Genomic DNA, 24,337 nt, shown 5'->3' with positions numbered 1-24,337 from the left:
ATTGTTACCTCCAACAGCTTCCTCTGATCAAATAGAAATGGATCCAAGCTCCTCAACCCGCTTAGCTTGTTCTTGTTGGGTTTTGAGCATTCTAACACTTCCTAAGTGTACATGCAACCCTAAATACCTTGGATCTATGTTTTCTCTATTATACATGCAAATAAGAACTTCCAAGGTATTATCCTAATCTAGCATACAAATCAATGAATGTAACAAGATAGAATACATACCTTTTGATGTAGCTTGATGTCTTCAAGCTTTAAGAGCTTAGCCCCAATAGTGTGGAAGCCTCAAATGGAATCACACAACATCAAATACAAATGGAATGACTTGAGAGAATTCTACACTTCATGGAAATCGGCTAGCCCTTTCTTACTCTCTCTAGTGGCCGATTTTTCCCAAGAATGTGATCTTTATATAGTGTTACAATTAGGGTAAACCCTAATTGTCATGACTTTCCATTTCCTTGGATCCATGGGTTCAAATACACCATGGAGCATCCATGGACCATCCTATGGGTTTTAGCCCAACTTGATTATCCATGGAGCTTAGCCCACTATACAAGTATGGATGATTTACACAATCAACCCATATATTTAATTAGTCTTCTTTTGATCACTTAATTAATCCTAGATTAATTCTTGATCAATACTAATTAAATAATCTCATTATTCTTATTATTAATATACTAGAACTTATAATATATTAATAACTATGAGTGTCTTATTTCTCTCATTTAGTCTATCCAAGTGCATGATGCCATGCAACCCAAATGGACCATGCCGGGTCGGGTCAAGTCTTACCAATTATAGTTATGGACTTAGACATTAATCCAACAGTCTCCCACTTGGATAAGTCTAAAACTATTATTGCGTATGACTTCAGGAACCAACTGGCAATCGTAGCTCTCAAAAGCTTCTGTCGAACTCTGACCTTGTCGATGAACTCTGACCTTTGTCAATGACTTGTCCATTAGATAAGGGATCATATATTCCTCCATTCTAGATATCATACGGACTGAGACATGGATTATAATCATTCTCTCTGTCCATTTGTTGTTTCCCGATTTTCGATTTATGACGACTGACTAATTGAACAAATCAAATCAGTCCTGGCCCGGCCGAGCACTTCCGTTTGTCATCACCAAATCATCGAGGGGCCCACAGATATCTCTTTTATCCCGAAGGTAAAAGGAACGGATAAACTTCGACTCATATGGCTTGTTCTACTACTTGTTGAATCATACACAAAGGCACGTTTTATAACACCGAGTTACCATATGAGTTTTCGTGCAATCAATGTACAACAAACTCATAGTAACAACTCATATCTCTAGGTTTGAAGAATATAAGATATTATCGTCTCATGATCACTCGTGATAAAATCCATGAAGTGATTCCAATGAGCGCGGGTTGAATCCAATACTCAGAACTTATGAGCACTCATGAGTGTTGTAGCCCTTTGTCCAACACCTTAGACCTCTACAAGCCAACCCATGACAGTCTTAATTCATATCTACTTCCAACATATGACCGACTGTGGATGGTTTGAATAACTTAGTCATTCCGGAAGAATAACCCAGTTTATTCGGGAAGTCAAAACATGCAAAATGAAACACAATAATAATTGAATCCAATATGGTATCAACTCTTTGAACATAAATAAAACACCTTTTATTTATCACCATATGATTACACATTATTCATTGTATACTGTTTCAGCTATCAACTTTATTCTTGAATTTAAAACAATAGTTGTCCCACGCTCCAAGCATGTACACTATGTTTTCTTAAACACTAGTCATGCCATACACCAAGTATGCATACTATGTTTGTCTATGATCTTTATTTTGTGAACTAGATCAATTGAACATGACTTCAATGATTCTCTTTTCACACTCCCAAATCCTTACCGCAAATGCAAGAATTCCAAATTCATGCCATTTACTGAAATCTGTTAGATTCTAAACTTATATGCATTGATCCTCTTGTAATGATTATGCACAAAGTCATAAAGACTTGACAACAAACATTACAGAGCATTCCAAAGGAGATCATCTCCTTGGAAACATCATTAAGTTTCCTTAATCTTACACAGATTGAATAATTTCTAACTTTGAAACATTTCCAGATTCCATTTTGACTATCACTTCTGAACAAGAGTTGCCTCTTTACAGATTATGTCAATATGGTCCTTCCAGAATTATCACTATACTTCCAATTGTCCTTGAGTAACCAATCTTTGGTAAACCTTAGATTGTCCTCGACAATTGTTTAATCCTTTTAGTCATATCCAGTTCTAAACCTTTTCCCTTCTTAATGCCCCAGGCATTTGGAAAATTTTAGAACGGATGATTATAGCACATGTAATCGATCCTATATCCGAAGCATATGGGACACGATTCATGATGTCTCACATTAAGACTAAACCAGTCTTTTGCTATAACATTTCCATTTCTATTTGCCAAGTTCTCATAATTCAGATTATGAAATCGAATTTTAGAACGCAAATAATGGACCCGTATACAGAATTTCCTTATGCTGAGCCATTCCAACATGAAATTCATATATATCCTTGACTAAATGATTAAAACCTCACGATCTAAGCTTATAGATTTGAGATGAAGCACCCGTATACAGAATTTCCTTATGCTGAGCCATTCCAACATGAAATTCATATATATCCTTGACTAAATGATTAAAACCTCACGATCTAAGCTTATAGATTTGAGATGAAGCATAATTTCCTCTCCCTTAATTATAGCAAAACAACTTTTTCCCAATTGAAACTTTTGTTTTCTATAATTAACATTGCTAGCTTGCAATACTTATCATAATTATCATGCTCCCACTAACATGATGATTATTAGCATAACACTTATGCTCCCACTAGCTTTGACATGTACTCAGAAATCAGCTGACTTTCTTACCAAAGTTCAGATTTCTGATACTAGATTGTTTTGATAAGACTTTATCAAAATCATACACCTTCCCTTAGATAGCACACTTGTGTATCTAAACAATTATGAAGAGGGATGCCGTAATCATAATGTTTTAGAACTTTTTGCCACTTCTCACAAGTCCATGTTAGTGTGCCGGTTAACCACACGCGCTCCACTAACGACTTTGAGAATGCAAATATCACAATTGCTATCTAGCTAAAATCTACTTAGTGAAAGTGTTTCCTCACCATCATTTTCATGAATCGGAGAGAAACCTTATGACACTTAGATTTAATGGTGTATGTGTTCTTATCCATGTGAATTGTCAAAACCCTAGTCACAAGACAAGGATAATGACAAATCCAAACTTATATGGACCGAACTCAATCTTAACTCTAAGAACTCATATGCAAAACCAACTTTAACTGGAATGGGCACAGAATATGTCAACACGATAGGTTATGAACCTCAAGTTGTGTGCTAGTGAAGAACTTTAGGTTTTATTCTTGATTAGTTCTTGAGACTTTCAAGACTTTTAAGACTCCCACTGTCCTCTTGACCTATAAGACTCCCTTGTCAAATATCCAAGAGATAGTGTGGATTCTAATCAAGACAAACACTTCGCACAATTGGCCTAAGTTGGTCTTTGTTTTATCCAAAACATCACAACTTACCAATTTCAAATGTACAAGAGTAGAAAACTTTTACTCTTACATTTGACAAGTGTTTTAAACCTTCTTTAAGACATGTCACTCAAATTACAATCTTGGAGTATGACTCTAAGACTTGCAGTATGACTCATCTTCTTGATTTAACCATTTCAACAATTCAAGATCCCTCTTCTTAGTCATAAGAATGCACTAAGACTTCATTAGAAAACTAATTGTGCTATGGTTTCTTAATCATTAAGATGATCACAAAAACTGATACTAAAGTACTCTCCCATCTTTTCAGATTTGAGAAACTTTTATCCTTCTGCCTAATTTGATTCTTCTTATTCGCTCTGTCATACATTGGAACCTTTTTCCAATGTCTCATAGTTACACTTAAGCTTGTAAGTATAATCATATTTACTGAGCTTTAGTAAACTATGACGAATAGTCTTATCAATCTTTTGTGGTGGACTTAATCAGTGCACAAGACTATGCACTCGATCCCTTAGTCCATTACTTGACTCACACATCCATGTGAATAAGTAATTAGTCTTAATTTTTCCAATACTTGAAAGTTCTCATTCATCATGCTATACAACTTGCATGATTCCAAGTTCCGGTCCAAATGAAACTTGGGTGATGAGAATCTTTCCTTATTTGGTAAATCTAGACATTACCACAAATGAAAGAATCAATTTCATATTTCCACTCTTGATCTTAATGGAATCACATAAGCAACAATTTTTCCTCAAATGCCATTGTAAGGATATTTTAAAATAAATAAAATCAAAAATTTTTCTTTTATTTTAAACTTTGCGGAAAAACTTATCCTTACAATCCATATGAAAACTTGTTGTTATCTATTCCTTAAGCAATATCTCATAACTCCTAAGAAGTAGCTCCAGAATCCGATTTTTCAAACTATGCGATAGAAATCCATCTATGCGATCAGATTCAGCATATTCTTTCTTTAAGTTTCTTCACTTTTTCTTTGATTCTTAAAACATCACCATGTGACCCAGTCACATCATGTATCAAGAATCTCAGAATAGAAACTTAACAGAGTTAGATAGTGGAATTTACCTGAAGTAGAGTCAAACGTATTGACTTTAACATCCTTAGGTAAATTTGGCAGCTTCGCAACCAATGCCCCTTTCTTTGGCAATACAAACATATGGACCCTTTGATAATGGTACACGAGACTATCACAGACTTAGCTTTTCTCTTTACCATTTGGTCAACCGAGTTGACTATGGCCGATCCCTTTCCAGTGGGAAGAGAATGCTTTTCTGGATTTCCTGTGTCACTATTGTCAATGTCCATCAAGTTTTAAGGAAGTTGACCTTAGATAAGATCATTAAGGGTCTTGTCATAGTCTTTTTCATAGGTGTCCCAAAGGAACTCACTATGTGACTTAGAAAGTGATTGAACCACCAACTTTCTCAAGACTTTGACACCCAACTCTCCCGGCTTGTCAATATGTGACTAGATCTCCAAGATGTGATCACACCTAGACCTTGCCTTGCCAATAGGGCTTGAGTGATCTTAAACTTTTCAAGAACTTGTGGGTTAGGGAGATTAGTTGGAGGAGGAGAAAGAAGTATGCTATCCATGGGACATCATCTTCATTAGGAAACCTTGTTTCAAGAGATTTGGGAAGATCATAGGTGCCTAAACCAGACAACTTTTGGGAGATATTCAAGATAGTTGATTTAAAGTCCTTAATATGACACCCAATATGAAATATTAAGGCTAGGACCCAACAAACTATTTTATCACTTAGAAGAGGTATGCCGTAATCCAAGCTATAAAATATTTGAAGGTAGGTGAATGACGATTCACCAATTTCCACCAAGATAAACGAAATGTATTATTAGGTTTTAATTGGTTTTGAAACTCCTAGATCTTTGAGATTCATTGAACTGTTCAAAGGCATGTTTCAATCTCGAGTGTGCCCTTCAGGTTTTGTGACTGGGATGCCGAGGATCACAAAACAAGGTGTGAAGTAACCATGCAAATCACTTGGTACCCTTAATAAATTACCCCTCAATCGATGTGCCGGTTAACCACACACGCTCCATCGATACTATGATAAATATTAAGTCACCCTTTACCTACCTTGTTAAGTCCAAGTTAGTGTGCCGGTTAACCACACACGCTCCACTAACGACTTTGACAAAGTGTAAAGTGTAATTTCATGGGTTAGCACCTTATTCACATTTTTCCTAAGTAACTAAGATTGGGCATTATTAAGAGTTTAGTTACTTAGTATTATCATTAATACTTTTAATGAAGGGAGAATTCTAGTCCTGTCAAACCCGTTCGGCTAACGACCCTCCACCAGTCAAGCAAGCGGTGGGTGAGAGTGGACACCCATTAAGTTGCCATTTTATAGGCAACAACCTTATACCCACCTTATAGACCGGCTTCGTGAATGAGGCGTACTAGCGGTAAGACTGACTTTACTCTTATACATATTATATATATATTATTAACTTATAATATTATAAAGTATAAGGGTTGAATTTTAACTTTTAAAATTCTAAGGGCTAACTTGGAATTAAAGTATTCATAAGGAAAACTTTTCAAATTCCAAAACTTGAGGGAAAGTTTTGAAACTATTCAAAACTAATTAATTCCATAATTTATGTGTTTAAAGTAGTTTTAATCCAAAAACTCTTCAAGTTCCATAACTTGAGGACAAGTTATGGAAGACTTTAAACTAATAAAAGAAGTAACTTTTTCTTTATTTTATAACTTATGGATTTAATTATGGTTACATATTTTTCTTTAATGAAGTGACTCTTGAACTTCCATAACTTGAGGACAAGTTATGGAGTCATAAAAAAATTATTCAATGACACAAGACTCTTCATTTTGTAACCATTGCCAACTTTTATGAGTTTTATGAAACTTAAATGTGACTTTTCATATAACTTGAGGACAAGTTACACAAACACATTTTAGAATCAACTCTTAGATTAATTTGGATTGAAAACAATAATTTCACATAACTTTCTTATTAATCTAAGCAACTCATAAGAACAAGATAATTCAAATCAAACTTTTTCATGTAATTAGTCTAAACCTTAAACTAACACAAAACATGAATCTATTGACAATTATCTTTGAAAATGGATTAGCATGAACATTACCACATCAAAAAACAAGTTTATAAGTTCAAAAACAACTTAGGGTAATGTTCCTAGTCCATTTCTAGCCAAAAAAAACTCGAAAATATGTTGTCTGGGGGTCCTACTCGGCGAGTGGCATCAACCTACTCGGCGAGTAGGATGATTTTACTCATGGACTCGGCGAGTTCAATAGTGGACTCGGCGAGTCCAGTGCCCAGAAAGCCAGAAAATCGTGTTTTTCAGCAATTTGCATCAAGTATAAGAGAAAGCAAGCCTAGGCTCTGATACCACTGTTGGGTTTTGAACATTCTAACACTTCCTAAGTGTACATGGAACCCTAAATACCTTGGATCTATGTTTTCTCTATTATACATGCAAATAAGAACTTCCAATGTATTATCCTAATCTAGCATACAAATCAATGAATGTAACAAGATAGAATACATACCTTTTGATGTAGCTTGATGTCTTCAAGCTTTAAGAGCTCAGCCCCAATAGTGTGGAAGCCTCAAATGGAATCACACAACATCAAATACAAATGGAATGACTTCAGAGAATTCTACACTTCATGGAAATCGGCTAGCCCTTTCTTACTCTCTCTAGTGGCCGATTTTTCCCAAGAATGTGATCTTTATATAGTGTTACAATTAGGGTAAACCCTAATTGTCATGACTTTCCATTTCCTTGGATCCATGGGTTCAAATACACCATGGAGCATCCATGGACCATCCTATGCGTTTTAGCCCAACTTGATTATCCATGGAGCTTAGCCCACTATACAAGTATGGATGATTTACACAATCAACCCATATATTTAATTAGTCTTCTTTTGATCACTTAATTAATCCTAGATTAATTCTTGATCAATACTAATTAAATAATCTCATTATTCTTATAATTAATATACTAGAACTTATAATATATTAATAACTATGAGTGTCTTATTTCTCTCATTTAGTCTATCCAAGTGCATGATGCCATGCAACCCAAATGGACCATGTCGGGTCGGGTCAAGTCTTACCAATTATAGTTATGGACTTAGACATTAAACCAACAGTTCTACCTCCTTCCTTCTTTTTAAAATACACAAGAAATGGTGAATTAGCCTTCCTCTTGCACTACAAACGATCTCTCCGCTCTCTAGGGTTTCTCAGGGGTGTAGTGGCCGCAAATGGAGGCCATAAAGGCCTTTAAATAGGGAACAGACCCCGAGAATTAGGGTTTCAATCCACAGCGCGGACTCGTCGAGTCCACCCTTTCAGACTCGTTGAGTCCGTTCATTAATCCAGTCAGCAATCGCGGTCCTACTCCATGAGTCTACGCCTCAACTCGTCGATTCCCTCTCTTTTACTAAAAAAAATAAATGATCAAACATAATACCTGGAAATCCGGATGTTACAATTCTCCCCCACTAGAATTAGACTTCGCCCTCGAAGCCTTGCTCTGCAAACAACTCTGGATGCTGCTCCCGCATCTCCAACTCCAGCTCCCAAGTCAGCTCGGACCCTCTCCGACGTTGCCACTGGACCTAAACCAGGGACACCTCCTTGTTCCTCAGAACCTTGATCTTCCGATCCCAGATCGTGATTGGTCTCTCAGCATAATTCAGGCTCGCATCCACCTGAATATCCTCTAGCGGCACCACTGCCGACTCGTCGGCTATACACTTCTTCAACTGAGACACTTGGAAGGTATCATGAATCTGGCTCAACTCTGCAGGTAGCTCCAACCGATATGCTACCCTGCCCACCCTCGCGGTCACCCTGAATGGCCCAATGTACCAGGGCCCCAGCTTGCCCCTCTTCCTGAATCGAATCACTCTCTTCCAAGGAGATACATTCAAGAGTACGAAGTATCCCACCTGGAACTCAAGCTCGGATCGTCGCCTATCCGCATAACTCTTCTGGCGACTCTGAGCTATCAACAACCTCTGCCTGACCTGTTGTATATGCTCTGTCGTCTAAAGCACTAACTCTGTGCTACCCAACACTCGCTGCCCGACTTCTACCCAGCAGATGGGAGTCCGACACCTACTCCCATACAACAATTCAAAGGGGGGCATACCGATACACGAATGGTGACTGTTGTTATAAGAAAATTCAGCCAATGGCAGATACATGTCCCAACTTCCTCCGAAGTCCAACACGCATGCCCTAAGCATGTCCTCGTGCGTCTGAATCATCTGTTCGCTCTGGCCGTCCGTCTGTGGGTGGTATGTGGTACTGAAATGCAGCCTCGTTCCCAACTCCTCATGGAATTTCTTCCAGAACCTGGAAGTGAAATGCACATCTCGATCGGATATGATCGATATCAGTACTCCATGCCGCGATACCACCTCTCTCACATATAACTCTGCCAACCTCTCAGCAGAAGAGTTCTCACTGATAGCAAGAAAATGAGTGCTCTTCGTCAGCCGGTCAACTATCACCCAAATTACATCGACACCCCTCGTGGTCCTTGGCAATTTGGTGATAAAATCCATGGAAATCTATTCCCACTTCCACTGGGGAACCTCAAGAGGCTGCAACTTGCCGCGCGGACGCTGGTGCTCAGCCTTAACCCTACGACAGGTCAAGCACCTCTCAACCAACCATGCAACATCCCTCTTTATACAGGGCCACCAATAATCTTTCTTCAAATCCAAATACATATTAGTGGCCCCGGGATGGATCAAGAACCTCGATCGGTGTGCCTCCTCCATCAAGGTGGTACGTGCCCCGCCTGCATACATCACCCAAATCCGACCCTAAAAGGTCATAAGCCTGTGGCAATCGGTAACGAACTCAGGTACCTGCCCAATCACTCTCTTTCTCTTGCGGTTATCCGGTCTCACGGCCTCTGCGTGGGCCTCCCGAATGGTGTTCATCACTGGAGTCATCACTGTCAACCGCATACAAATGTCTCGAATCAGGGCACTCTCCACCCTACATCCCAGGGCATCAGCTACAACATTAGCTTTGCCCGGATGGTACAGGATCTCACAATCGTAATCCTTTACCACGTCCAACCATCTCCTCTTGTGCATATTTAGGTTGGGCTGATCCATAAAATACTTCAAGCTCTTGTGGTCCGTGTATATGGTACACCGAACCCCATACAAATAGTGACGCCATATCTTGAGGGTGAACACCACTGCCCCCAACTCCAGATCATGGGTGGGATACCTCGTCTCATGAGGCTTCAGTTGCCTCGATGCATACGCTATCACATGCCCCTTCTGCATAAGTATTGCACCCAACCCCGATATCGATGCGTCACAATACACCACAAAATCCTCCATCCCTTCTGGGAGGGCTAACACTGGGGCTTCACATAATCTCTGGCAAAGTGTCTCAAACGAGGTTTGCTGCTCCGGACCCCACGAAAAAGCAACACCCTTCTGGGTCAACCTGGTGAGTGGCACAACGGTCTAGTAGAAATCCTTGATAAATCTCCGATAGTAGCCGACCAATCCTAGAAAACTCCTGGTCTCGGTGGGTGATCTTGGCACCTCCCACCTCATAACCGCCTCAATCTTAGCCAGATCGACCAAAATCCCATTCTGGTTGACGAGATGCCCCAAGAACTGGACCTCCTGTAACCAGAACTTGCACTTGGAGAATTTGGCATAAAGCCTCTCCGGCCTCAATACCCCGAGAATATCTCTTAGATGCTCCTCATGCTTCTCTCTAGATCTCGAATACACCAAAATATCATCAATGAACACGATCACCAAACGATCAAACATCGTCCTGCACACACTATTCATGAGATCCATGAACGTCGTCGGTGCATTGGTGAGCCCGAAAGGCATCACCACGAACTCGTAATGCCCACAACGAGTTCTAAACGCCATCTTCTGGATATCTTCATCCCGCACCGTCATCTGATGATACCCAGACCTCATGTCTATCTTGGAGAAACAAGACACTCCCTGCAACTGATCGAACAAATCGTCGATCCTCAGTAATGGGTAACGGTTCTTGACCGTCAACTTGTTCAACTCCCGGTAATCGATCCTCGGTAATGCTGTAAACTTTGTCTCGCTATGGAAGCCGAACAAAACACTGACCCACATCGAGTACCCTTACCATACACCGTAAGTACTCCCCCACTAGGGTCTCGTATCGTCACCAACTGTCGCTCACAGTCGATAACAACCCCAAATCGACTCAACCAATCCATGCCCACTATAACACACACCCCCCCAATGCAATCGGGACTAGATCTATTGGGAATTAAACACCGAAGATCTTGAGTACACATCCTCGAATCACGTCCGTAGCATACACCGCTAGCTCGTCAGCTATAGAAACTCGCAGAGGTCGACTCAACGCCTCTCATCGGATACTAATATGCTGACTAAACGCTAAGGAAACAAATGACCGACTCATACCCGAGTGAAATAACACCAAAGCAGGTACATAATTCACAAGTACCTACGCATATCATATTATAAGCACAACACTTCAAACTCAGCATAAATAAGTGAAAGAGTACATACCAGCCACAACAACGGGAGCTGCATGGACCTCCTCCACTGTCAACTGGAAGGCTCTCCCGCGAGCCTTCGGTGTCTCGACCTTCACCGGCCGAACCTCAGTAGCTCGCACGGCGGCAGGGGAAGATCCCGGTGGTGCTCCCTGTACTGTCCCCCGCAGCTACGGACACTTGGCCTTCCGATGACCTGTCTAGTTGCAATAAAAGCAAACCATGAACCCCTTGGGGGCAATCCTTGGCTATATGCCCCTCCTTGCCACATTTGTAGCAAGCAACGGATCGACAAGCCCCATCATGTCCCTTGCCGCACTTCCCCAAGTACGGCCCTTCTGGCCTCCAGATCTCGAATTGGCGGGCTTTGCCCGCTTGGCTGCCGGCTGAGACTATGCCGGCCGCCGATCCACCCCCTGAGACTCGGCCTCCTCCCTGGCCTGAGTCTCCAACTCAATCTCCCTCTTCTGGGCATTTTCCTGGAGCTCAGCAAATGTCTGGTAAGTCGAGTTCGACACGAACTCCCAAATATCCCTCTACAAAATGCCCAAATACCAGCTCATGCGTTCCTACTCGGTAGACACCTGCTCAGGGCAGAATATCGCCCTCTCATGAAACTTCCTGGTAACCACAGTAACATAATCAGTGCCCTACTTGACGGACAAGAACTCCTGAGCCAGCCGTTCCCTCTCCACTGGGGGAACATACTCGTCTCTAAACATGGTGGTGAACCTCTCCCAGGTCACCTCTAAAATTTCTGCAAGAGTGTAGCTCGCCGTCACGAACTTCCACCAGTCCTTCGCCCCCAAGCGAAGCTGGTTCAGCGCGAACCGTACCCTCAGATGCTCCGGACATGAACACGTGTAGAAGCATCCCTCAATATTAGAAATCTATCTCATCGCAGTGATCGGATCCAGCGTTCCGTCAAACTCTGGTGGTTTCGTGTTGCTGAACTCTCGAAACAACAACGAGTCACTTCCCTAAGGCCTGGCAGCAGCCACAACTGCAGTAGCCGCAACAGCCGCAGCCTCAGTCACCACTGCGTACCGCTCATCAAAAGTCTCAATCAATGTGGTCTTGATAGACCCAAACATCCCCGTAATCTCAGCTTGAATCGCCACTGCCACCTCATCGTGGATCATCTGACGAAGCTCCTCATCACTCACGCCGCTCATCTCAGGTCTGTGGTGTGTCCCAACCATGATGTCTCTGAAATACAACATAATAATATCAGAGACTCGCTTGAGCATACTCGCACTCGATAACTCAATGCTACTTGTTCCCTAGTACCCTAAGGATTCTTACTTAGAGTGTGCACTACTCCGGTGTCTTCAGTAGTACGGGTCCTATACTACCATCCACACCGCATTAGTATTCACCCTAAGTCCTCCTCCTTGGATAACATATCGCAAGTTCTCTACATCTCGCTAGCATATGCTACCCTTTGATAAACCTCTCATAGCTCCTCACTGCTACCAACTCGCTCTCAAGCATCTCATAGCAAAAGAAATCTTTCTAGACTAAGGCATCACAAATCAGGCCACTCTAGTCCTAATATGAGTACCTAGCCTACTCTAGCATGCATAGCATATCACATAATATCTCATAACACAAAATGTAAGGGTATTTTGGGAAATCATCGTTCGGGCGCTGGCTGATCATACACACTGCTCCGTTCTGCCTTTCTCTAAATCTTTTACTCTCTTAGAAAAATTGTTTATTTTATGAAAAACTTTCTCAAATCCTTAGTTTGAGTTTAGATACACCCGAAGATGCACCCGAATCCCTAAAACCAAGGCTCTGATACCAACTTGTAACGATGTAAAATTTCAAAACAATTTTTCATTTTTAAATCATATTTTAATCATCAAAAACAATATCAAACAAACTGTATCCAATGTCATCATAACAAACAAATACCAGAATCTCAAAACATAATCTCTATGAGTGTGTACGGATCATGCCGGTGCCTTCCCGCGATCCTCGCTAGTACCTGAAACACATAACACAACAACTGTAAGCATAAATGCTTAGTGAGTTCCCCAAAATACCACATACAACACATATGCCTTTCCAGGCCATAACTCTGTGGGACCTTCCGGTCCAAGTGTCTCAGGGGACTTCCGTCCCGAATCCCAGTAGACCTTCCGGTCCTACCCGTATAGACCTTCCGGTCCGTAACCTCTTGACCTTCCACTCCATATCATCTTGACCTTCCGGTCCTTATCATACATAACATACACAACACATACATATCACATAACAACATCCAACACATACATCTCATAGCATATAAGACCTTCCGGTCACACATAGGTACCTTTCCAGGTACAGTATAGTGAGAAGACTCACCTCAATGAAGTCGGATAAACTCTCGTGCTCAACGTCCCGACCTAGCCTCCTCCTATCATTCAAATAACATTCCCGGTCAATATTCACTTATAGCCTCATCTCTAAAGATTGGAAAGAAGGCCATTCTACCCCTTCCTGAACTCTCTTGAATCAATCTTGCCAGAACCCTAAGGTCAACGAAAGTCAACGGTCAAACTTTGATTCGACTCGTCGAGTGCACACTATCATTATCAAAATGCGGTGTTTGATTTTAAAGAAAGTAGGAGGATATCAGGGAAAATAACATATGCCTCAGCAGTGAAGACTGCTGACTAAGGCAAAAAGAAATCATAGGCTCCAGGAGAGTATCGAATGAACGGTACGCCTCGCTCAATCTAACAAAAGGGAGACACAGACCCCAGACGGTATCAAATGAAAGATACGTCTAGCAAGGTCTAAAAATAGTGAATACAGACCCCAAATAGTATCAAATGAATGATACGTCTAGCAAGGTCTAAAAATAGTGAATACAGTGAATACAGACCCCAGATAGTATCAAATGAATGATACATCTAGCAAGGTCTAAAAATAGTGAATACAGTGTTAAAACCCATTACCTTAAGGCCATGAATTATAAGGTAACCCCAAGATACTCGTAACCATACTGATAGACACTAGAGAACTTGACGCCCTGCAAGCGTCGGTGTAAGTATGACATTTGTCACCCCTTGGCTTGGTAGGCCGTGGACTGTAGCTAGCAGTCAGGGTGCAGGGGTGTCAATCTTGTATAGCTATACACACAATGTCCGCTCTCCCTACAAGAGACTCTGGTTACCAACTTGACAACGGAGAAGGCCGTGTACTGAAGATGTATCTCGTGTAGTGAGATCTGATGTAAAATACTGGACTAATGATAGAGACTCACAACTGAACTGACCGATGTAAACCTATATGTCTATGCTTGTATACATAATATATAACTAATGATCAAACGACCTTCAGACGGATATCCGATCCCACCAGACCACATCTCAACGAAGAAAAGGAAATAGGGCGAACAAGCCTTCCTAAGTCCTTTAAACATTATTTATATATATCTATACAAGCACAGACATACATTTAACATAGTAGAAGCATTTAACGTAGTTGAAGTGTTTCACGAAGTAGAAGTGTTAAGAAGTAGGAGCGTATCGTGAAGTAGGAGTGTATCATGAAGTAAGCGTGTATAGTGAAGTAGGAGTGTATCGTGAAGTAGGAGTGTATTACTAAGTAAAAGTGTATCACGAAGTAAAAGCGTATCACGAAGTATAAGTGTACCACGAAGTAAAAGTGTTAACAAAGTAGTAGCATTTAACTAAGTAGGAGCATTTACTATGTAGAAGTATAACAAGGCAGTAGAATCTAACAAAGTAGGAGTATAAAACATGGAAGAAAACTTCTGTGAAAACTTTGGAAAACCTTTATACTTAAGAAAATCACGACTTGGTATTCTTTTATAAAATAAGTTTGAAAATCTTTAGAAATTCTTTAGAAACCTTTCATAAACAAGTTTTGAATGAAACTTTGATAAAACGTTTTGAGTAAAGAAATCCTTTGTTTAACATAATGCCGTAACAGGATTCTAAGTAAAAATACAGCGTGAGAAAACAATTTGAGAAGAGCTTCGTACAAGTAAAGATGTTTTGGAAGAACCATTTGCAGTATCATACTCGGTAAAACAGTTCACAGTGTAATAAATCATTGTGCATGCGGGTTGTCAATCACATGTGATTGATATGATAACTGGCATGTTTAACTTGTATTCCCCCCCCCCCCATAAAACATGTAAAAATAGCTGAAAAGGCTCATTAAGGGGTATGAACTCACCTGTTGTAAGTGAATCGGGTGAAGGTGGCGGTATAGGATGCTAAGTGTCAAGCGAGGACTTGACCACACACGCGATTCCTATTTAACATGTAATGATACATTTAAGTATCCAATTAGTCATTTAATAACTAATTAAGCAAGTAAGGATGTCATACGTCATAAAAAAACACTTTGCTACAAGTGCTAGAAGTGTCCCGGGTAACATCTAAGGGTGTGTATGGCCTAGATAGGGAGTTTACTCTTCAAGAGTGAACTCTTTATAGAGTTTACGGCCCTAAGATCTTGTCCCCATGAGTTTACAGTCGTAAACTCATGGATGGTGTGTTCTTTGATGTATTAAGGTCTTATAACACTTGTGGAATTAGGCTAGGTTCAATTCTAGGGCTTATGAAGGGTTTAAGGCCTCAAATGGACCATTAAAGGAGTTTACGGCCTATGCATACCCCTTGAGGAGTTTACGACCGTAAAAACATGCGTTTACGGTAGTAAACTCATGTTGGTCCATTTCCTTGGTTGTTTGGTGGTTCTAACTCATGCATGTAAGGTTCTAGTCACTTTTATGAGCATAGGAAGGTGTTTAGGGCACTTAAACACCTTGGAAAGGTGTTTAAGGTCTAAGGAGATACACTTGGGGAGTTTAGTACCTTAAACACATGAGTTTATGGTAGTAAACTCATGTTAGCCCATGAATCATGTTTTTGGTGCATCAAACGAAGGATTACAAGGCTCTAAGCACCCATGGAAGCTTTTGGAAGTGTTTGAGGGGTAGCTTGACACCATAAAAGGTGTTTATGGTCCATGAACATGGGTTTACATTCCAAGAACATCCTTAGTCCGTAAACTCATACTTACTCCCCATTTGGTCCGATTTTGGTGTTCTAAGTCCTTTCGAGTAAGTCTCTAAGCCAATGCTAAGCATGAGAAGTGTTTGGGAAGGGTTTTTGAGCATTAAAACCCACATCCAAGTGGTTTACGGTTTTGGGAGGCTCCAAAGACCGTAAACACATGTTCTTGATGTTTTTGGATGTTTAAGTCGCGAATTTGAAAGATAGTTAAGTTAGATAACACGCTAGGAAGGTTAGCTTACCAATTTGAGGCTCGGAGGGACGATTTTTGACCAAAACCCATTTTTAGACAGAGAAAGTAGAGAGAGAGTGTGTGTGTCTAAGGTGGGAAAAAGGTGGGAGTGAAACCTACTCCTCCCTTATATAGGGTGGACCTTATGGCCTGGCTGGGGTTCTCCTGACACCAACCGCGAACGGGTTTTTCACCACTTCCTTAATCACGGCAAATTTTAAAATTATACCGCTTTAATTTTTTTTCGCTTGACGAATATTATTTAAAATATTCCAACGGGTTTAATTCCTGGTCAAAAATATTTTCGGGATAATTTGGGTAATTTTTGACGTAACTAATTTCGACGTTAATTTCGACGTTAACTGCGACGTTAACTTTGACGTTAAAACTAACGGAAATTTTTGGGTTGTCACACATAAAGGCCTTTAAATAGGGCACAGACCCCGAGAATTAGGGTTTCAATCCACAGCGCGGACTCGTCGAGTCCACCCTTTCCGACTCGTCAAGTCCGTTCATTAATCCAGTTAGCAATAGCGGTCCTACTCGACGAGTCTACGCCTAAACTCGTCGAGTCCATCTCTTTTACTTAAAAAAATAAATGATCAAACATAATACCTGGAAATCCGGATGTTACAGGTTAGTAGTACAATGTTTATCAATTAGAGCCTGATTTATAAATGAGTTACTAATGAACCTATTTTTAAAATCTTCCTTGAGATCATCAGGAGAAGAGAACATAGATTCAGATTCAATACGTTTGTAGATGTTACCAACTTCTTCAATATCTCCACCAAGTATTTTATCACATTGATCAGACTTCTACTTAGCTTTTGATGAGAATTATCCTAGTTATTTATTATATTTTGAAGCTTATTAGAATGTTCTTCAGCTCTATCCTTTTTAGAGTTGAGATCAATGTTGTTTAAGAGTTAAGTTTGTGACTTTATTGTTAGTAAAGGTAAGAGTCTTCATAATGCTAGACAAATTATTCATAAGTGTGTCAATCTCAACCCTAAGCATATGTTTTTCTTGATTAACTTTTGAAAGATGATGGAACAAGTAATTAAACATCATGGATTTTTCGCTATCAGTGTAAGTAATAAACTTATTTCCTGATACGAAGATGATGAATCCCAGTCTAGATGTTTTGAGTCCTTCGCGACTTTGGCAAGATCATCTTTAAAAGAACTAGAACTTATTTCTTTATCAACAACCGGATCTTCAGTACGAGCCATCAAACACTTATCATTACCTTTATCCTCATCAGATGATTCTTCTTCTGACACACAATTTTCTACTACAACAACCAACACTTTGACATCAATGATCTTCCTTTTTTGAGATGTCAATAGCTTCTTGTAGTTTACTTCATATTCTTCATATGTGTCAACTTTCTTTGATTTGCAATCTCTGGAAAAATAATCAGCACCTCCACAATTGAAACACATGAAACCTTTCTTCTCAGCAGCAGTTTTTCTTTTAGCCTCGTAACCTTTGGACGCTGATGAGTCAGTCTTAAATTGATACCTTTTAAACCCAAATGGTTTCTTGTCATTCCTAGTAATGTAGCATTTAACAATCAGGGCTTCACCTTTAGATTCGTCATAGAAGTCGTCATAGCTATTTTAAGGAGTCTTCTTGTAGTATAAAGCCACATATTTGTCCTTGTGAGTATCTCGCATGATTTGATTACGCAAAATCTTTATTTCTTCATGATTACGAAGATTACTAAATAGAGAGGCTAAATCCATGGTTGCAATATTTTCACTATTCTTCAAAACATCAACATGATGTTCCCAACTCTCATTTAGTGAATCAGTAAACTTTAGCACCAGAGAGTTTCTCGTATTGTTCATATTTAGTCGATGCATATCATTTACCAGGAAATTAAAATGATTGAAGACATGGGTAGGGGTTTCTTTATTTTGCTGAAAAATGCTCATATCGTCAATGCAAGTTATTTTTGTTTGTCTGCCTTTACTTCATCAGTCCTTCGTATGCGATTGTTAGGTTTGCAAAGTGATAGATATCATAGGGTAGATGATAGTTTCATTTTACTTACTTCTTTTTATAGTTTATTTTAGTGTATTTCATTCATAACTTAGCTAACTACAAGCATATTTTCCTTTTTGTTATTTTATGACTATTTTGGGTACTTTCTAGTTTCATAAGCATAATTGTACATTTTAAGGAGACTAGTGGAGCCGGAATGTTCGGGACGTATGGAAATCGATTGGACTTGGAGGAGATCAAATTTAAATTTGCAAGAAATGAAAGAATATTTGAGCATGCGGAGGTTAATGATCGGGTGATTACGTGAGTTATTGATCACTTGGAGAAGTCATCTTGGGCTTAAATTGAAGAAAACATGAAGAACTTTAGACTACAAGCTTAGTGGACTCAAACTGGACCAGTGGGCTAAGTTATTGGAAGCCCAAATCAATAAAGACCAGCTCAGCACATGGGTCGCACAAGGCCCTTTAGGGGCATTTCCGGAAATTCTTATTTTGAGCTATATGGGGAAGGTTGGTGTGCCACTTTTCTAGACTTCTACACATCCGAATTTGGAGCATTTTCTCTGGTACAACCTTTTCTTACTTTGATTTCTTGAGTTTAGCCATGCTAGGCTAAATTGGTTGACTTTTGTGGAATCCTTTGAACTTTTGTTGAATGTTGAAGACTCCATGAACTTATTCTTGAATCTTTATGGAAATGTTTTGTGTTTTAACATATTATCACTACTTGTATGTTTTTATTCATGAGTTTGAATGTGTTTGTGGTGATTAGTTGGCTAATTTCTTGATTAAGTAAAGGTTCCTCAAATTAGCAAGCAACAAATGATTTTTATGTTAGTTTTGCTTCACACAATCATAAAAGTATTTTCTCCAATATGGTAGTGAAAGCATTTGACTCCTCTTGGATTTGGTGACTTTTTGGTTCTTAATGCAAGTTGATTTTCACTAATTACATGCTTAATGGAAATTCTGACTTTAACTAAGGAAATTGTTATGAGCTTCTCTAATCATTTTGACAACTAAGAAGAGTCTAGGTAATCTCAAGTTTCTTGGATTACTATAGCCAAATTAAGGATTTAAAACAAGTATTGCACCATTGGATTTTAATAATATATTCACCAATAGTCAAAGTGAGGAAACTTAAGTCAACCATCTTTCTCTTATTGATTTACATCAAACTTTTATTTTTGTTAATTGTCCGTTTAAATCTTAGTTTAATCCTAGTTTTAGTTCAAGTATTTAAAAAGACCAAAACCCTCCATTTTTTATTGTCATTTTACAAGTACTTTTGCAAAGAGATTTTTCATAGAGTTTTTAAATTAAACCAATCTCTGCGGACTCGACCTCTTTACCACTATAAACTATTTTAGTGTAAAATATTTAGGGTTATTTATTTTGTTGGCCTCGACAACCACCGAATTTTGGCGTCGTTGTCGGGGATTGGTTTCTTTTTAATAAGTTTGTTTCTCTATCTCCATATTTCATCGTACCGGTACTCTAATCTACAATCCCAAACTTGAAAAAAAAAACAAAAAAAAAGTATGTCTTGGAAATGAACACTCCTTGCATTGAAGATTTAATTTCTAAGCTAGCTTAGTTACTAATGATGACTGAAAGTGACCAAAGTGTGCAGCCCACACTTATTCTTTGCGATTTTTGCTCCCAAAATGGACATCATTTCGACGTGTGTCCATATTTACAAGGAAGATGGGAAGAAGTGCAGGATAATGGAAGCTACTATCACTACAAGAAAAAAGGCCTTTTACGACGGTCAAAATACGACGCTCATTGATCTATGTTACGCAAAGGAGAGTGACATTAGAAAAATGTCATCTCTTCAAAAAATTTTAGGATAGAAGACACGCATTATTGCGCGCCCTTAAATTAGTGTCTAAAAAAAACACGGAGGGCACCTATAATAAAATGCGCGTCGTCTAAGGATGTCGCTTTATATTTTTTAATGGAACGCGCGTTCCATCCTTTAATAGTGGGGGAAAGGGGGAAATGAAATTCTGAAAAAATTAAAAACCCCGCCAAGCTCTCCTCTACCTTCTTTCAATCGTTCTTCTCTCTCTCTCTCTCTCTCAATCAAATACCAAAAATCGACTATTGTTGGAACTAGGGTTCCAGTTCTTAGTGAAATCGAAGGTTTTTTGGTCACCAGGCCATGAAATTGATCAAAGGGGTACAATTTTTGGAACCATGACTATTGTTGGAACTACGGTTTCAGTTCAAAAACCCTTCATCTACTTCCCTCTATCTTCAGTTCCTCAAGTACTTTCTTAGCCTCTCAATCAATAGAAGAGCTGTATTACAACTACAAATTTAGAGTGATTTCCATATCAAGTAGAACAATAGCTCCATTAAAGTCAAGGTCTCGAAACTCCATGGTCAATCACCATCGTTGGTTACTAACACCACCATTTGTATAAAAACCCTAGAACCACCAGGCCACCCTTTTCCTCCATCCATGTCCCTCCTTTCTCTAACAGATCACTACAACATCACATTCACTTCTCCTGGCATGCGACTGCGACTCCCAAAAGATTTAGTGTTATGCTCGATGCTTCTCAACAAAATCGATCGAGGTGTCGGCGCTCCTATCTCATAGAGATTTAGGGATTTCTTGGTTCAAGGTATCGAATCTCAGACATCAACGACTTTTTTTGATGACCCGGTCAGATAAAGACGTTTGATGAACTAAATTTGTGTATCTGACTCGGAAAGCTTAATCTAATCGGGTAAGATGGAAAAAATCGACTGACTGAGAAAGGAGGAAGAAAGGGAGAAGGGTTTCCATTTATACCCTTGCCCTACCAAAGGAAGAAATCAGCGACTCCATCGTTTCTTCTCCTACTTCAACGCCAATTTTCTTCTCCCGCAACAACCAATCGTCGACGATCCTCTTCTCATCTGTTCCAATTTTTTGAAGTCTCCTTCCCCTTCTCATCAGGTACGCTTCTTCCTTTTTCCTCTTCTCATCAGGTCCGATTTTTTGATAATATATAGGTTTGGATTTATGATTTTTCTGTTGAACATGTATGGTTCTTCATTGAATTCTGAAAATTTCTCAAAGAATTTAGGCCCTGTGTTCAATTTCATCATATTTCTTTTGTTTTAGACTTGTGCTCAATTTCAAGGAGGGAGAGAAACCTGCGATATTTGTTGCTCTTATTTTCTTGATTTGCACTTAGGAACCATTGGTGTTACCAGATAGCAGGTTACCATGTTCTGCTGTTAAACTTTTCACCATTCCTAATGAATTAAAGAATACTAAGAATAAATGACAGTATCCGTAAGGTCGGGGTGTCACATATAAAATATCAGGATATGAAAGTCACATAACTTATTCTCTCTGCAACAAATGAAAAAGCACCAGTCAAATATATATATATATATATATATATATATATATATATATATATATATATATATATATATATATAAGAATCAGTATAGAATATTAATGCGGGAGTGTTTGTAGCTTTTTGGGTGTGCATATCTTGGACCATTTGGGCATTTCTACCACTTATTGTTGGATAAGTTGTTCAAGGGCAAAAAAGACACGACAACAGTTGCCAAAAAGGTATCATAAGAACCTTTGATAATAAGGATAACAATGGAAATTTACAATCTTACAACTGAATTATATGACATCTAATTCGCGATTTGATCTATATATTTGTAGGTGTTGCTTGAACAAGTGACATCTTCTCCATGGAACAACTTGATTTTTATGCTTTACTATGGGCTTGTTATCGAGGGTAAGGTCTTTTTGGTTCCTTGTTTGAATAAATATGTTGACTACAATTATTTTAGTAGATAAACGATTATGAATTGGTTTAATGCTAATGGGGGTGTTTGGATGTATGATTTGAAAGTTATTATTTTGTTTTGAAAAATAACAAAATCATGAGTAATGATAGAAATAAGTTTTTCTATATAATCTGTAAACAAGTTTTCTTGCATTTAACCTTTTTAAAGTTGATATCATTTTTCAACTTTAAAGTCATATAATAATTTATGGTCATGTATATATATGCAGGAAGATCATGGATCCAAGTGAAATCTAAAATCAAGAAGGAATACCCCACAGTACAATACGCAGCTGCCATGGCTTTGCCACCTTTATCTATTCGAGGTGATTTGGGAGTTGTTTCTACTGCTGGAGTTAGATATGCATATCCACTCCTAAAATCATTTGCAAAAATCGGACCTCAAGGTGTTCTTGGTGCCACAAAGCTTTTACGCCCTTTTTCAGAAATAGTTGATTCATTGGGACTCAAAGATCCTTTCATTAGAAATTGGGTGGATCTTTTGTCTTTCTTACTTGCTGGAGTGAAATCCGATGGTGTTCTTTCAGCAGAAATGGTACATAATCATATCATACATTAAAAAGTTTCTTTTAAGGTAGTTTTACTTTTTGGTATGATGGAATTGAGGAAGGAATGGAATGGGCTATTCCATTACCACATGTCCTCATCCATTCCATTCCAACCAAACAGAATCCATTTTATTCCTTCATATTTTATAGTTCTCTAAATGTCTAATCTTTTGCCTGTATATATATCCACATATTTGCAGATTTATATGTTTGCAGAATGGTATAAACCAGGTTGTAGTTTAGAATACCCTGTTGGTGGAACTGGAGCACTTGTTGAGGCTCTTGTTCTCAGATTTTCCTTCTGATAAACTTCCAAAAATGTCAGAACCTTCACAACTTATGACAGAAAATACACGTTCTGATCTTTATGTTGCACTCCCTGTTCTCAGTCAAGGAAAGAAATGGGTCTTACTATACAGGTAAAATTTCATCTTCATCATATTTTCAGTTTCACATTATTCTTGAATATTGATATATCATTATCTTTTTTATATGTTAGTACATGGAGGCATGGCATATCTCTTTCAACCTTATATAGAAGAAGCAATCTTTGCCCTGGGTTAAGTCTACTGGTAATGTCTTGTCTTCGTTTCTCTATATGTTGACAAAAGACTTTTCTACCCTTTTTCACTATGATGAGTAAATACTATACAAGGATCGAATGATACATTTGTGTTTACAAATACACCAGGGCGTCCTGTTATATATCGCCCCACAGGTACTGCATTTTCTTGATACTATATAAAAAAATCTTTTATAATTTTAATATTTATTTGGGATTTATTATGTTAATTGTGCATTTATTAGGGGTGAATCGGTATTTTACTCTTTGTTCAACTGAGTATTTAGCGCTTGGTGGGGGAAATCATTTTGCATTGTATCTCGATAGTGACTTGTAAGAGTGTTGCACTTGCATCATTCCTATTTTTCTTTTTGAGGGATAATATGGTAATTTGGCAATTTGCATATTTTTTTTTCCCCAGATTGAATGGGTCAAGTTTGGCCTCAGAAACTTATGGTAACTCTTGTTTGTCACACACCCAAGAATTTGAAGTGAAGGAAATTGAGGTGCTTTCTCTCACTTATTTTTGCAAAAATTACATTTTTGGTCCTCGAGTATGGCTGATTTTGTTCAATTTGGGTCCTACAAAATTCTCTTGCAAATTTGATCGTTATTTGAGGTTTTTGTAACGTTTTTACTCTTCGTTCCAAGTAAAATGAGTTGGGACTAAAATTGAAAAGATCAGCAATTGACAACCTTTCTCTGTGTTCAATGCTTTAGCTGTGTTTGCTCTAAGGGAGATCAACTTATCACAAGTAAGTTACTGTTTCACCCTTTTATTTAATATTTTTGTGATTGAATGAAAGTCTTAATGAAGGTAATTGACAACCTTTCTCTATAAATGATGTTGTGATTGTGGGAGAGGTGTTGTGTTTTTCTCTGTTGCTAGGTAACCTTCTCAACA

General features: G+C 38.8%; 1 protein-coding gene across 1 annotated transcript; it reads left to right on the top strand.

Annotated features, from left to right (window-relative positions):
* The first annotated feature begins 20,689 nt into the window (after window positions 1-20,689).
* On the top strand, window positions 20,690-23,498 carry LOC122195668 (uncharacterized). Its single transcript, XM_052766683.1, has 6 exons — window positions 20,690-20,761; window positions 21,972-22,073; window positions 22,176-22,251; window positions 22,533-22,858; window positions 23,072-23,290; window positions 23,371-23,498. Exons 1-5 carry the CDS (start codon window positions 20,690-20,692, stop codon window positions 23,174-23,176), a joined length of 681 nt encoding a protein of 226 aa, XP_052622643.1. The 3' UTR covers window positions 23,177-23,290; window positions 23,371-23,498.
* The last annotated feature ends 839 nt before the right edge of the window (window positions 23,499-24,337 follow it).

Source organism: Lactuca sativa, chromosome 8, assembly GCF_002870075.4.
Source record: "Lactuca sativa cultivar Salinas chromosome 8, Lsat_Salinas_v11, whole genome shotgun sequence".
Taxonomy (NCBI): Eukaryota; Viridiplantae; Streptophyta; class Magnoliopsida; order Asterales; family Asteraceae; genus Lactuca; species Lactuca sativa.
This window is presented reverse-complemented; position numbering and strand designations above follow the sequence as displayed.

Excerpts from the sequence above, each read along its gene's own strand:
- LOC122195668 (XM_052766683.1), top strand. The coding sequence starts at position 20,690 with ATGACTATTGTTGGAACTACGGTTTCAGTTCAAAAACCCTTCATCTAC. Across the intron at positions 20,762-21,971 it reads CTCTATCTTCAGTTCCTCAA|CTTTTTGGGTGTGCATATCT; the intron begins GTACTTTCTTAG and ends GAGTGTTTGTAG. Across the intron at positions 22,074-22,175 it reads CGACAACAGTTGCCAAAAAG|GTGTTGCTTGAACAAGTGAC; the intron begins GTATCATAAGAA and ends ATATATTTGTAG.